At 46.6% G+C, this 14,884-nt stretch overlaps 2 protein-coding genes across 2 annotated transcripts in view; one reads left to right on the forward strand and one right to left on the reverse strand.

The window, feature by feature from the left end:
• LOC135400829 (uncharacterized) overlaps positions 1 to 9,577 on the reverse strand; it is a 53,121-nt gene extending 43,544 nt beyond the window's left edge. Inside the window, exon 1 of the mRNA XM_064632759.1 lies at positions 9,281 to 9,577. The gene's annotated coding sequence lies outside the window, so the exon portion shown is untranslated. The remainder of the gene's footprint in view (positions 1 to 9,280) is intronic.
• A 219-nt stretch (positions 9,578 to 9,796) lies between these two features.
• Positions 9,797 to 13,869, forward strand: LOC135400833 (eukaryotic translation initiation factor 3 subunit M-like). Its single transcript, XM_064632765.1, has 2 exons — positions 9,797 to 10,694; positions 13,421 to 13,869. Exons 1-2 carry the CDS (start codon positions 9,921 to 9,923, stop codon positions 13,796 to 13,798), a joined length of 1,152 nt encoding a protein of 383 aa, XP_064488835.1. The 5' UTR covers positions 9,797 to 9,920; the 3' UTR covers positions 13,799 to 13,869.
• Positions 13,870 to 14,884: the final 1,015 nt, after the last annotated feature.

The raw sequence follows: 14,884 nt of genomic DNA on the forward strand, positions 1-14,884 counted from the left end.
CCTTCCTTTGTATCCCACTTTTTCCCTCTTTCTTGTCACTTCCAACTCCCGCCCCCTTGCTGTGATATTCACTAACTTTTTTTTTAAATTCCGTGTTAGCGCCGCGAAGCAACTGTGGCTATGAGCGGTGTACAGACGTGGACAGATGGAGAGAGGACAGCAGGAAGGAGTGGGGGACAGGGTTAGTATGCGTCCTGGGCCGACTTCAGGGGGAACTGTGCCAACATTTGTCTGGAAAGTCTTCGGAAAACCCGGGGAAAACTTCAGACAGCACAGCCGGTGACAGGATTCGAACCCGTGTCACCTCCCAGTCTCGGCGTGGAAAGCGATCATCCTAACCACTATGCCACGGGAGCTGGTGACATTCACTAACACTATAGAAGAATCTTGCATAAGCGTGACCAGTCACGTAGCCTCGTTTCCTCCTGTGAATGAGATATAATTGCCCTTCCTGAGACGTGGTGCTCCAGCAATAGGGCCATTCGGGATTTAATAAATGAAGCGAAATGAAATCATTGACTCCACGAGCCCCCAGCAGTCGTTGCGCACAGCGCAGTCAGCTGGTGTAGCCGGCTGCACATTCCTGGAACCATCATCCCACATTATTTTGCTTTTCGATACAATTCAATCGTGTCCCTGTACATTCGCTTCAGAAAAATCTTTGGCTATGCAGAATCGTGAGACAACTTCACGACGACGTCAACTGTTATCTTTCGGCGGTTTTCAAGGTTAACTGCGTGGCGACAGCCGCATCGATACATGATACTGTTATCAAAGAGGTAATCCTGCACCTTTCATCGAACGTCCAGCCTCACGCAGTGTGGCTTCAAACGCTCCCTGTTGCTGCGATGCGCCAAGAAGTCCTCTAAAAACGTCGCCAGTTTCATCACAAGTGTTCTCGTTAAGAGCGAGCTTTTTTTTTTTTTTGCGAAAGCAAGTTTTGTCGTTTCTGTTTTGCGTTGCACTATTCAAACATAAACTTGTCTCACCAACGAGTCGTCCTGAAAAACATACAACTCACACGCAACGCATGCAGACTAGAACATTTCCCCCTTTTAAATCTATTTTTCATTTTTTAATATAGGTTTCATCCTTTTTTCTTTATGTATTTATGTCTTTTTATGTTTGTTTCTTTTTGTTTGTTTAGAGAATAGCAAGCCGGCGTGCTACATGGCTGGCCTTTCCCCTTTTATCTTTCCTTTTTTTTTTCTGCCAATAAATCCCCCCCCCCCTTTTCCAAGATTATTGCCCTGCAGTCTCGACTTTATTTGTGCAGATAAGAACCCAACGAGACAGGAACTCCAACACGTGCGCAGGCACAGACGTGTTCAGATACATATCAAGAGCTTACTTCAGAGGAGAAATCAGCGAGGGTATGAAATGTTTGTGGAACATTTTGCGCGCGGGTTCAATGCAGATTATACTGCTGCCGCGGATAGTATTTTGACAGGAGCGCTTTTATAGTGGGGATCAGTTTAGAAAGATTCTGCAGCAGACTTGTCTTTGACACGAACATCTCTACCGCGAGTTCATTTGTGTGAAAACCCCTTATTGACGTCTAAACCAAAGGAAGAATGAGTTTTCATGTCGCTGTCCGTCCATCGAATAAGTCTCCCACTGGTGAACACAAAACCATCATTGACTGAACCCATTTTCGCCTATTGAAAAAGAAAAAAAAATAGTTGATAGAGGGACAGACAAAAATATTTTTTTGGTAGGAGCACTGTGTGTTCGTGTGGTCTTCGTTTCTTTGCTGTTCGTGTCCCACCTCCTTCGCTTTGCATATTAAGTACCAACTTGCCCACATGCACAGCCATGGGAGCGCTGGACGAAAGGACGAAGTCTAAAACAAGACGAAACACACCAAGCGCTACTTTCAACAATGCCAATGTCCAGCGCACCAATGACTGTGGATCATTACCAACGCGCCCAAGCAGACTGTTGATAGCCCACATCGCCGTCGATTGGATTGGATTGGATTAAAAATAATTCAGCTCACTTGTGCCGCCACCGTCGTGCGGCAAAAAAAAAAAAAAAAAAGGAGAGAGAGAAACAGCTTCGGTGTTGAAAGCAAGTTGCCCAAGCAGCACAATGTACTGAAAGTCGAGTGCAATAGGGGTGGACGGTATGTATCTTATCGATGTTCCTTAGTTTCACGAGTCTGTTCAAGGCCTTCCACCTACCCGTCCACCCCTATTGCACCCGACTTTCAGTACATTTTGCTGCTTGGGTGAAAGCTTACTGGCGACGATTCTTCCCGATTCACGCGGCTATTTTCAGCAAGAAGGGAACGATGTTCTTCGATAATTGAATTACAGACAATTGACAACAAAAAAGTGCACAGTTTTCTTTTCTTTTCATGGAACGACGACATTAAAGTAGAACAAAGTGTTGCGCTTCTCTTTTTTCTGCAGTCTCCACTATTTGCTTACTCAATTACAACCGCGCTTACAAACAGATGCCCGCAGCATGTGCGCGCTGAGAATACAATTGCAAACAAACGGGAAACTGCAGAAAATTAGTGGTCGTATCAGACTGCCTCCCTTATTTGCCTCTTGGGTGCATGTATCACGAAGAAGAAAATGTGCCTAGTAAGCTCGAAAAGGGATGTTTCAGTGGCGGGGAAGAGGAGGAGGAGGCGGCGCGGTCCATTTTTAGAGGAAACCAAAATGTCGCTCTCCTCGTGTATATTGTAGGTGGTGCAACGTATTATGCCACACTGACAACCTGCTCACTTGTATCGTCGCTAAATTGAAGACTCGTCAACGAACACAAAACACGATGAACAGATTGAGATATAGGGGCGATGCAGTGGGTGGTAGCAGACCAGAAACGTAGCCAGTTAAATAGTACGTGTTTCGGGAGGGTTCTACGGGAACTTTGCATCGAGGAGAGGATTTCATTCTCGATTTCCCTCTCCCAAATGCACTACCAAAGGTACGATTTCTTGGGGAGGGGGGGCACTTCTACAGCTCCAGTCATGGTGTCGTCTGCTTCAACCATTCGTCGCAGACGACGTCAAAGACTGTGGCTACGAGCGGGTGCCCACGTGACTGAAGGAGGCTTGTTTCCATGGCAGAGTGGTTGTTATTCGTGCGCTTTTTTAGAACCACGGTCCTAGCGCGTGCCCTCATGCCATAATCTCACCTGATGAGCACCGCAGGAAGGGGGCAACAACAAGTAATCAAGGTCGCGTGTCACGGAAGGCCTTTCATTAGAACGACAAAGTCCAGCAGAAACTCTATTTACTGAGAAGGCGACAACTTATCTCTCGGCGTGCAGCCAAGAACCGGACCACGATTCCTCACGAGCACGTGCTTATATTTTCTGTTTCTTTGCCTTCTTCGCGGCAAAATGAAACCGCATGCTATTAAAGCGCCTACTATTCGAGGTGTTCCCATTTTGCCACTAATAGCGCTTTTCTTTTTGCTTTACTGGGTTAGCAGTAATGTTTGCTTCTTCCTCTTTGTGATACATTTCGCCCGTACTTTATACGACTGCCAAACTCCTCATGAAAGGTTTTAAAGCATGTCAGTTTTTTGTTCTTTCACCGTATATATTTTCGTGCCGATGTATTTGTACGTTGAGACTTCTACATGTGTGTACGAACTTTCGGGATCATGCGTAGTGCGCAGGATTCTGGCTTCGGAGCATGTCGGACGTCCTATTGTAGCCTCCGATTCGTACTTTCAATTGCGTATGACATTTCGCAGAACGCAGCTCTCACGTCGATCATACCTTGAGAAATATTAAAAAAGCACGTGCCTAAGGTACACCAGCTGGCAGTAAAAAGTAACTATATGCTACAGCTACAGTAATATACTTACTCCTCAACTGTTTCCTCTGTACACCAAAAAAACATCCATATTGTCGTTATCTCTGTGCCTTGCTCCCTATAACAACGCTAGCGTGATATCTCCGTTAAACTGTAACGCAAATCCTGCTGGAATGTCACCATCCACTAGCAGGAGACCTGCAATACCGAAATCCCACCCAACCCAACATCCAATGAAACATCTGAAAGACTATTTTCCTAGTACATGTAGGTAGCGATACGTGCCAGCGACATTGTTTTAATACACAATACGAGCAGACATGTTCGTTCAATAGGCAGTGCCAGATGTGCATGTGATAGGAAGTACGTCGGCAAGGGCCAAATCTTCCATTGCACGTTGACAACAACAGCTGCAGGGACGAGCAAGTATGGCAAGGTCACGCTGTATGTCAAGGACCGTTCATTAATATGTTGATGTACGGGAAGCAAATTACACAACTTTCTGCCTACACTGTTAACGGTTCATTCTTTCGATACTTAGCGATTGAGCTTGAACGGGCTTAGTATAACCGCGGTCTCTCCTATATACATGAATTGTGCGAGTATTCGGATGTTTCGAATACCTCTGTCGACAACAGCGAGCCCTTTCACCATCACCACAAGTTTTTGCTGCAAAGACATTCTTGCTATTTTTTTTTTAAATTCAATGTTAGCGCCGCGAAGCAACTGTGGCTATGAGCGGCGTACAGACGTGGACAAATGGAGAGAGGACAGCAGGAAGGGGTGGGGGACAGGGGAGTTAGTATGCGTCCTGCAGTGGTTTATCCAGAATCCCAAGCATTGAGGGGTGTTGGAAAAAATTGGGGGGGAGGGGTCATTATTATAGTTACGTCATTACAGCTTAACGTATCATTACCAACATGTGACTAAAGCTGAAATCTCAAGGGCACCCCCTGTAGGGGGTACACAGGTGAAAAAGTTACGAGGGTGTCACTGAACATTTGAGGGGGTGTTGTGGGGTGTAGGGGGGGGGGTCTAGATAAATCACTGTGCGTCCTGGGCCGACTTCAAGGGGAACTGTGTCGCCATTCGTCTGCAGGAAAACCCAGGGAAAACCTCAAGATGACCTGTGCGCTTTGTACCCCCGCTTCGATTTGAATAGTACTAGTACTTGTTACACATAATTGTCCGTCATGCGTATCAAAAATGGGTGATTTCTGAAGGGGCAAAGTACGGGAAGGCAAATCAGGTTGACGTAAACGAGAGACTCAAAACCAGCAGTAAAAACTTTCATCGGGACGATAACAAGTTACAAGGGGTAATGGACGAAGCTATACAAAAGATTTTTTTGTTGTTGTTGTTGAATCCGTGTTAGCGCCGTGAAGCAACTGTGGCTATGAGCGGCGTACAGATGTGGACAGATGGAGAAAGGACAGCAGGAAGGAGTGGGGGGGACAGAATGGTTAGTAATGCGTCCTGGGTAGACTTCAGGGGGATCTGCATTGCAGACATTCGTCTGGAAAGTCTTCGGAAAGCCCAGGGAAGACCTCAGACAGCACAGCCGGTGGTAGGATTCGAACCCACCACCTCCCAGTCTTCAGCACGACCTTGGCTACCACCAACGAGCGGGACGCGTAACCCGCTCGGCCATGCCGCGGGTGTTATACAAAGGGTCGATCTACACAGGTCTGGGCGGACTAATACCCAGGGATTTTGCCAGCACCCTCCACTCCCACAATACATAAAAAAAGGCGGGCAAATCAGCCAGCAGATACCGGTGTCGCACACACCCTATACGGAATTCCCAGTAAGATGAAGATCCTGTGCAAATCCCTGCTAATGCCCCCTGTGTCACATAGGAAATTGAATGTCATTTCCACGACACTGGGAACGAATGTCGCTTGTTCTTGCTGCGTAGAGCTACACAGCGAAAAAAAGAGAAAGAATTCGCAATAACGATCCGTAAAATATTGGGACAGCTCTATACTGTTGCTCTGTTCTTTAAAAAAAAAGACCACAGCGTGGGAGCGGAAGTTTCAGCCATCACAGCTCTTGACGTACCGGTTCGAAACGTGGTCGGCAAATAAATATGGCAGGACACTCGTCGCAGAAGTTGACAGGGGAACGAGGCTAGTTCTTCGCGAGTTGTGCAGTCCTTTTTAATGGCAAAAATAAACAAACGTGTATTACACACTTCAGCCTACAAGATAATTTGTCTTTTAAAAGTCTTTTTAAAAGTAAGTCTTTAAAAAGTCCTTTGTAAAAGTCTTCATTTTGATTTTGATTTTTTTTCTATTTCACGTTGCTGTTTCTTACAGCACCTCTGCCTTCGAAGAATGTGATGCCCAGGAAATATTAAATTTCCGGTATGACAGGGGTATGAGCTGCTCTATCGACTTACTGTATAGTATACGGATTCCCTGTTCATTGCTCGCTTTGAGTCTGCCTCGTCAACTTCACTCTTTGTCCTCCCGTGTCTACGAGGAAACTTTTCCTTTTGCATGTTCTCTATTTCCATCACAGGTTACCACTGGGGGCGAAGAAGGAATTTCCTGCCATCTCACTCAAATAGAACACATTGCAACGGAGCGTAGAAACTTGTATTTTCGCGGTTATTGCGCGTATCATCGAAGCCCTCGCTTCCGAGTATGAAATTGAGCCGTGTGAAGCAACTCGTCAGCTCCAAGAAACGAATCAACGGCGAGGAAGTTTTGCGTTTGTTCCCTCACACATGTAAGAGTTCGCTAATGCGATACATCTCTCGATGCACCTGCGGGCCTAGGAATCTGATCACCCACGATCTGCTTTTATGCAGTCACAGGAATATTCCACGTTACATGTACTCGTGAAACAAATCAAATGAATTCATTCTATCATCGAGGCGGAGAGACAGACACGGACGAGTAGTAACCTTATCAAAATTACTTAGTTTTCCGTCCAAACAGCGTATACGCTATTATATTCGTACTTCATTCGGAATGGCACTTTTTGCGCACCAACCCGACGATGATATCGTCCAGTCATCTGGTTTTTAAAAATAATCAACGAAGGTTCCGGTAAAAAAAATATATATATAGATATATATACAATGCAGGAAAAAAAGCCATTATATAATTCACTGGCTTGCACTGTGGCATTGAGGAGTGTTCAGTCACCCTCCCAGGTGTAAATCACTCACTGAGTGACCCCTGGTTTGCCAATTCCGAACGATGCGCAGCTACCCAGAGCTGACGAGCCGCAAACACGGCGAAACACGTGTCCTGTGGTGCTGTCGCATCGTTCCATGAGTATCTATATAGATATATACATATGTTAGCATTAATCAGAATGGAAGGAGAAGTTTAAAAGAAAACGCTTGCAAAAATTCGCCGATCCCGATAGCATGGCACAATTTATTTTATTTATTTATTTATTTATTTCAAACACGCGATAAGGGACACGACATGTGTAGCCTATCAAAACGCGTTGGAAGTGGGACCGTGTAAGACCTGCAACCGCGGCGCACAAAGGAGAATAAAAAACGTCATAAGTACATGTGATTGTCAACATGTCACGGACAAACGTCATCAACCCGACGTACAAATGGCTGTTGCATTCTCAACTCACAAGCTTATTACAGAAAATATAAAGTGCATACAATGGGTATACAACAGTCGTCCGTGTAGCCCGATATTTCGATCCGAGTAATATACACGAATAAAAGATACTGTGTACGACGTCGACGACAATGGGGAAGTTCGAGCAAATATCTCACCAACGGAACTTTCGACTAACTGGATCGAAAATTGCGCAATCACACTTCCCAGTCCCTTTGTATTTTTTAATTATAGGACATAAAAGATCGGAGGATGCGTCTTGAATTCTTTGTTGTGCACAGGGTTTACGGTATTGACCGATAAACACACGCCAGTAATTTTTTTTACGTGGTCGTCGAAAATTATACACCGACAATCGCCGGTAGCATCAAACTAGTATTTGTTAATAAATGTAACTCCTACGAGCGAGTTTTCCGCGTGTAGCTTTCGGGCGGCTCATGCAAATTTGCGAAACAGTGGCCGGTGCTTTCCGCTGCAGCTCGAGGCTTTTCACACCAAATTGGAGACAGTAAAATCACGTATAACTTTGGCAAAGCACAAATACGGTGCGACTTTTTCGGGTTAAATGCTTCTCCCAGATATAGGAGTGGGCGAGGATCTTTAAATCTGTAGTTCGATGTGAAATCGGGTGCTACTGACACATTCGGGTGATATCGTGTTTTATTTTATTTATTTTGTATTTATTTATTTTCTGTCCAGCGAGCGGCCCGCTGTTAAAGGTGTACGTATTGGTCAAACACGCATTCCTCCCGTAGGCACCCTATGTTGTAGCATCAAATGTGCTTCACGGAGTTGATTGTTGCGCTCAGTATTTACATCAGACGTGCGTACAGACTGTTACTAAATATGGGGCGTCATACGTGATAAAAAGGTGCTTGAAATTCGAGGAGAGATCGGGTGTTACCCGAACTGGTCAAAAACCACGGTGTTTAACCCGAGAAAGTAAGAAGCGAAACAAAAGCTCCTGCCGGTATTGTTGGCGCGCAATGTCCAACGAACGCAGGTAAACGAACATTTTGCCTTTTTTCTTTCATCGCCCTCTCTCTGATGAATAGTGTCAGAGTCACACGCATAACGGTGGCGCAAAACGGCGACCCGCCTCCTTCCACTGACTGACGTAATGGCTTTCTGCTTATCGATTATACTCGCAGTCACTCTGCAAAGAAAACAGAATCACGTGCAAACTCTTGGCAAAGATCAGCCAGCACAACCGCTTTTCCGCAACCAGGCTTCCGCGAGGAGCGTGGTCAATTAGACATCATTATGTCGAAGGCATATAATGAACATGCACTACTATTACCGTGGAAATGCGACGCGTCCTTCACATGTCCTTTACACGGGGCTCCCGTAGTCGCTTCCAATACCGGTGTCTGTTCATCAATAGAGTATACAATTCTTCTGGCGGGTGTGCGGCACCGCTATGTGTTGCTTGCAGACGAACATATATACTTTCAAGCTGCCCATGCCGGCTTCGCTGAGCCAAATTCGTGTACGGCCGTCGTTCGAGTTTATGGTGTATTAACGTGCCGACTATGTTACGTAAACTACTACGTAAACTAAATACGCCGTAATGTGTGCCAAAAAGGGGGAGGGGCCGCGAGACAATCGAGTGTCAAAAATATTTAAGGCCAATTTGCGTGTCAAAGATGTAATGCACGGAATGACTGTGTCGTGGACGGATTTATAGGTTATACTTTATTTTCCTTTTCGGCTTTTAAAATCAGCTTGTCCAAGTAGTGCGTGAGACGGAGGTGGTTTGTTCATTCAGAAGGAACCATGATGCTTTCGCGTGAGTAACCGGAGTCTGTCGCTATTTTGGGGACATACTTCCGTGAACTCCTCTGAATGCGGCAGGGATACTTGTTCAGCGAGCTAATTACGTTAAAGGTAGACGACACGGACAACTTACCTTCAAGTAGGTGAAGAAGTGTTTTATATTAGGGGTTCACTGCACAGAGTGCCGGAAAGCACTGGTGGTGCGCACAGTGCGACCGACGTTTCGTGAACAGCGCCGATGCTTGACACGGATGGAACTGTGTGGTACTGTTTCCCACAGAAGAGAGGAAGGGTCAGAAATTCACTTGAACAACACGGTGAACGTAGTGACGCGCATCAACTGCTTCTCTCTTGCCCTGAGAAGCTCCGCTGCTCAGGAAGAATCGCGGAGCGCGGATCTGTAGGAGAGGGAGTGATTGCTTTCCTCCTTCCCTTCTTTGTGCGGTGTCGCCGGTGTCGCAGCGCAGCATCGCAGCATGGTGTCGAATGGCGCCACTGACGCCAGCGTTAATAACGTGGAAAAGTCGTCGTGAGATGAATCCAAACTGGACGTAAACGTGCTTTTAGTTTGATTATTTTATACAACTTCTGCAAAAACATTTCTCTGTTCTGTCACTAATAATACCGGTCAACGGCTCAACAGAAAACCATTGCTGGTCTGGCAACACTGTGGTCCTGAATGCCGCGTGCGGTTTCGTTGCCTCCATATTGTACGCTTTTTAGCACCGAAAGAGGCACCGTTTGTGGTCAATAAGGCAAGGTAAAGACATAGAATGAGTACACCAACTTTCATTGACGTCGCGGTCGACGACCAATGCTTGGACTTAAGGTCCTACTTCAAAGACTGTGGTGCTGACATCTCCGACGAGGATTGTCCGGACAGCCTGTGTCTCAGTCTGCAGCAAATCATATCCGTCTGCGACTCGTGCTTTAGGGAGGCAACGGATGCTGAGATTGAAGCTGTGCTTAATAGCATCGTGTCTATAATTGCAGTGATAAATCCAACTGAGAGTGAGGGCCTCGTGCATGCCTTCTGTGACAAGCTGGCGAAAGCATCCTCGAATCGAATGGGGGTCTTGTGCGTCCGCGTGTTGCAGAACCTCTACGAAGCCATCAGCCCCAGCAGTGTGCTTCGCTACGACGTGTACTATAACCTCGTGAAAGTAGCTCTCAAAACAGACATGATCACGTCTGTGTTCAGCGACCTGACGAAGCTCAAGACCTGGCTCCATGACCTGGAGATCCCCACACCGCGAGTCCAGAAGCTCCTGAGACTTCTGCACGAAGCACTAATTGAAAATAAGCAGAGTGAGCTTGCGTCGAAGGTGATGATTGAGTTGCTGTCAACGTACACCGAAGACAACGCTTCGCAAGCCCGCGATGACGCCCATCGATGCATCGTGTCTTGCTTGGCCGATCCGTCCACATTTCTCCTGGATCACCTGCTCCCGCTGAAGCCAGTACGGTTTCTGGAAGGAGAACTGATTCATGATCTGCTCACCATATTCGTTGCAGAGAAGTTGTCTGCGTACCTTCAGTTCTATCAGGTGCATTTACCAGTTTATTATTTGCAGAAACATTGCTATCTACCGAAATGCTATGTAGCACTCGCCGTTGCTGCCTTAACTAGCACATCATGACAATGTGATGGTCCACATCCGACACATTTCCCACCGTCACGTCCTCTCTCTGGTTTTTCTCATCCACTGTCCATTAACATTCATTGTTTGGTGATGTCATGGAGTTCCTGATCCTTCACTCGACATCTCCATTAGGCTGTCGACATATGGCAGAAGCACTCGTGGCCATTCAGAGCATCAGATTTTGTTTGTCATTGATAACGGTGTTTTGATGCTGGGCGCCACAGGAGAAGGAGCTCAGCTGCTAATGGCAAGGCTGGAAACGAATTACAATGGGATTTTGAATGCCCCGACAGCGGTTTACTGGTGTGCCAGGAATTTTCTGTTCATCCTCCATGAAAATGATGGCGATTGTACGAGGCGCGTTTAAAAAATAACTGCAGATTGGTTACAAAAAGACAACAAAAGTGAAACAAAAACGTATTGGTGGTTACAAACATGTACATTCCCACTTGCTTTCTCTCCGTAGTCAACTGTATTTTTCCAGGTACCTTTGGTACTGCAGAACAAGCTTTTGTGTGCCCCGCGCATAAAATTCTGCCACCTCAGCCGGCGTTCACACGGGGCAACTTTTCCCTGCAACTCGAAGCAACGTCTTATGAGCAATTTCGAGTCCGCGTTCACATGTAGCAACTCGGTAGCTCCACCCACAAGCAACCTTACGGCGACCGGAGAACATGGGTTCAAATCGAACTGGTGGAGTCTTTTCTTTAGCTGGTGTTTGTCAAATTTTAGTCAGTTTTTTTGTGCGAATAGATCATTGTTACCTTCAAAAAATGGCAATTGACATGTTTTCGTGATGTTAGTAAAAAAAAAAAAAGAAGTTACTTCTCAGCTGCACCTGCATGATTTGAACCCATGAATCCACGAACGAGGTCCACCACGCCATCGGGAGTCACGTGGCAATGCCCCCCTCGCTGATTGGCCGGTGCGTGAGCAACTTCACAAGTTTTTTCGGTCAGGGAGCGATTACGAGCAACTCGAGTTGCTGGAGGTTGCCGGTGTCATCCGACTGCCAGCAGCTCAAAAATTGCTCGTGGTTGCTGGGAAAAGTTGCCCCGTGTGAACGCTGCCTCAGAGCTCAGCCAGTCCAGCACTGACGTTTCCAACACCTCAGTTTCTTCTAACTGTTGAGAAGCAAGCCGCATCCTAAGGTGCGGGAACACGTGGTCGTCACTAGGTACATCATCAAGATTGCAAGGGGCGTGATCAGTGATTTCCTGTCGGAACTCTTCTTTGTCTCTCATGTGGTCAGCAGTGCACGGGTGTGCGTTGTCACAAAGTAGAACAGCCCCTGACTTCAGCATTACACGTCTCCGGTTCTGAATCACCTTTGATGAATCTGAATGACACTGCATGGGTGGTTGTCTGGACTCTACATTAACATGAGAGATCCACGTTCTATTCACAATGAGGGGAAAAATCTCTCTGGTAGTGGTACAGAAATGCACATGGAGGTGTCATTCTGTGGTTTTTGTGAGCAGTGTGCACACAGTTTCCGTAAGCAATTGGGAACACTGTCGTGCGTGAAATTTCTGAAAATTCCGTGGCAAAAGCACTAATTGTGAAGCTACAAGTTTCGCGCCTTTTTGCGTTTACACGCTCAATGAGGTTGTCGATGGGAACACTTGGCCTGCCGCTTCTCTCTTCATTGTGAATATTTGTACGACCATCCCTGAACTTACGAACACCATACCCCTACTGTTCCTCCACCCATTATTGCAGGTCCATGAATTATGTACAATCACGGTGAATTTCCACAGCATCATAACCATTTGTGACAAGAAAACCAGTCACTGACCGCACTTCAGAACTGAGGTTGTTTATTCTTGCGGCCATCGTTACTGTAATGCAAACACAAATAACAGCAGAATTGTGAAAGTTAGGCAGCTAGGTGTTTTAATTCAGATACTTTAATTCACAATAATTGAGCACTGTTTTAGGGGATCTAAATCAGAGTAAAACTGGCCGGTATCGGGTGCAAGATAAAAAAAAAGAGATAGCTTCTCACATTTCAGATGAACACGAGATGCCAAGCAGCTGTGCTGAATGCAGAGCCGTAGCGACGGGGGTGCGAGAGGGGCTGCCGCCCCGGGCTCCCTCACGAGAGAGGGCACAGAACGGCAGGCCCTGGCAGGTTCGTTGGACAGGATAAAGGGGGGACGAAGAAAATTTGAATTTACGATCTCGGCAAAGCGTTTTCATTTCCTTGTTTACAGGGCTTCTGATGGCAGTGGGTGAGGTGGGGGGCGCTTCTGAATTACTGTGCTCTAGGCGCGAACTTTCCTCGCTACGGCTCTGGCTGAGTGTACAGTGCTTAGCATTCTCCACTGTGCCTGAATTCACACTACGGCAAGTTTGTTCTTGGTATTTTTCAGGTTTTTCCCCCAAGTGACGATGAGGGGTAAAAACTGGTTTCCGGCTTGAACCGTGAAACGCAAGGCTCTGTGTGTGGAACATGTAGAGTAACAGTGTATTGTAGAATATCAAGCTTCTGAGTGACAAAGCTTTAGTTTCTACTTCATTTTCGAGGCTGCATGTTTGTTACTTCTTCGCTTGCACCGACCCTTGCATGTTCTCAGCCATGCTTGCACACTACTTTCTTTGAATTCAACGATACATTTCTCCCCCAGGCCAACAAAGACTTCATCACTTCGCTCGGCCTGTCCCACGAGCAGAACATGCACAAGATGAGGCTGCTGACGCTCGTGCAGATGGCAGAGAGCCAGAAGGAGATAAGCTTCGACACCCTCCAGCAAGAGCTGCAGCTGGAGGAAGTGGAGGCCTTTGTGGTGGATGCCCTCCGCACGCGAATGATCTCGGCAAAGATCAACCACACGGGCCGCAAGGTGGTCGTCATCAGTACCATACACCGCACCTTTGGACGTCAGCAGTGGCAGCAACTCAAGGACACCCTGGTGCAGTGGCACAACCGCCTGCACATAGTAGAATCGAGCATGGAACGTGTAGTCAGAGCCCAGTTTGAGCAGCTGGCGCCACCTACGGCGTAGGAATCCCGTGTTAAGTGGCAGTAAAAAATAATGGCATGGCGGAAAGGACTGAAATAAATAGTTCTTCGTAAGCCAGTGGTTCCTCTCTAGTGCTTACATGTAAAGGGACGATCGCATCCGAAAACCCATCTACGAAACCGATGACACTATGTTTGGCATCACCAGACAATCTACCCACCTAATTTTTTTCGTCTGAAAAGCGCGTACAGTGAACCCTCGTTAATATGACCACCACCGTTCCCGCAGATTTTGGTCATGAAGCGAATTGTCGTACTAACGAGAAACGCACAATCCGCTGACCTCAGAGACAGCTTCGTTCCGGCCATTCTTAGGTGCACAACAGCAGCAGCACAGTGTGACCTGGTCTCGTGGTCACTGCTGTTTTAAGCACTACAGTGCTTTGGCAGTCCAAAAAGCGCTGTGAGTAATTCCGAGGTCAACAACATCAGGAGTCATCCCAAACCTTGGCGCCCTACTTCAACACGTGTCACCCTTTGCCTGAGGTACGTGTGTAGCCTCTCCCTGGGGCTACTCTGCGGGTCGTGTGATGTGGTCGTAATAACGATAATACCTGTGTTTGACCCTACTTGTGACAAAAATCTCATTCATAGTCGGATAAGCAGATTCTCATACTAACGAGTGACAAAAATCTCATTCATAGTCGGATAAGCAGATTCTCATACTAACGAGTGACAAAAATCTCATTCATAGTCGGATAAGCAGATTCTCATACTAACGAGTGACAAAAATCTCATTCATAGTCGGATAAGCAGATTCTCATACTAACGAGTGACAAAAATCTCATTCATAGTCGGATAAGTAGATTCTCATACTAACAAGATCATGGATTTACATGGCGGCGGAAAGGTTCCCAAGAAAAACAGTCATAAAGTGAGCATGTCATATTATCGGGGATCATATTAACGAGGGTTCACTGTAGATATTAAATAAATGAATTTTAAAGATCAGCGCTGCTTGACATCACTCCCCCAAGCAGAGGAATGAGCGGGCAGCGCTCTGAGGAGGAAAAGCGACGTCCAGATGCCCGCGAGGCTGCAGCGTTCCTGTTCTCGATGTCACGCCCGG

The sequence above is a fragment of the Ornithodoros turicata genome, chromosome 7 (genome assembly GCF_037126465.1).
Source record: "Ornithodoros turicata isolate Travis chromosome 7, ASM3712646v1, whole genome shotgun sequence".
NCBI classification, from domain to species: domain Eukaryota; kingdom Metazoa; phylum Arthropoda; class Arachnida; order Ixodida; family Argasidae; genus Ornithodoros; species Ornithodoros turicata.

What these genes read in the sequence shown, in the direction of transcription:
- LOC135400833 (XM_064632765.1), top strand. Translation starts at nt 9,921, where the DNA reads ATGAGTACACCAACTTTCATTGACGTCGCGGTCGACGACCAATGCTTG. An exon ending in CGTACCTTCAGTTCTATCAG is followed by an intron (nt 10,695 to 13,420) that starts GTGCATTTACCA and finishes TTTCTCCCCCAG; the next exon opens with GCCAACAAAGACTTCATCAC.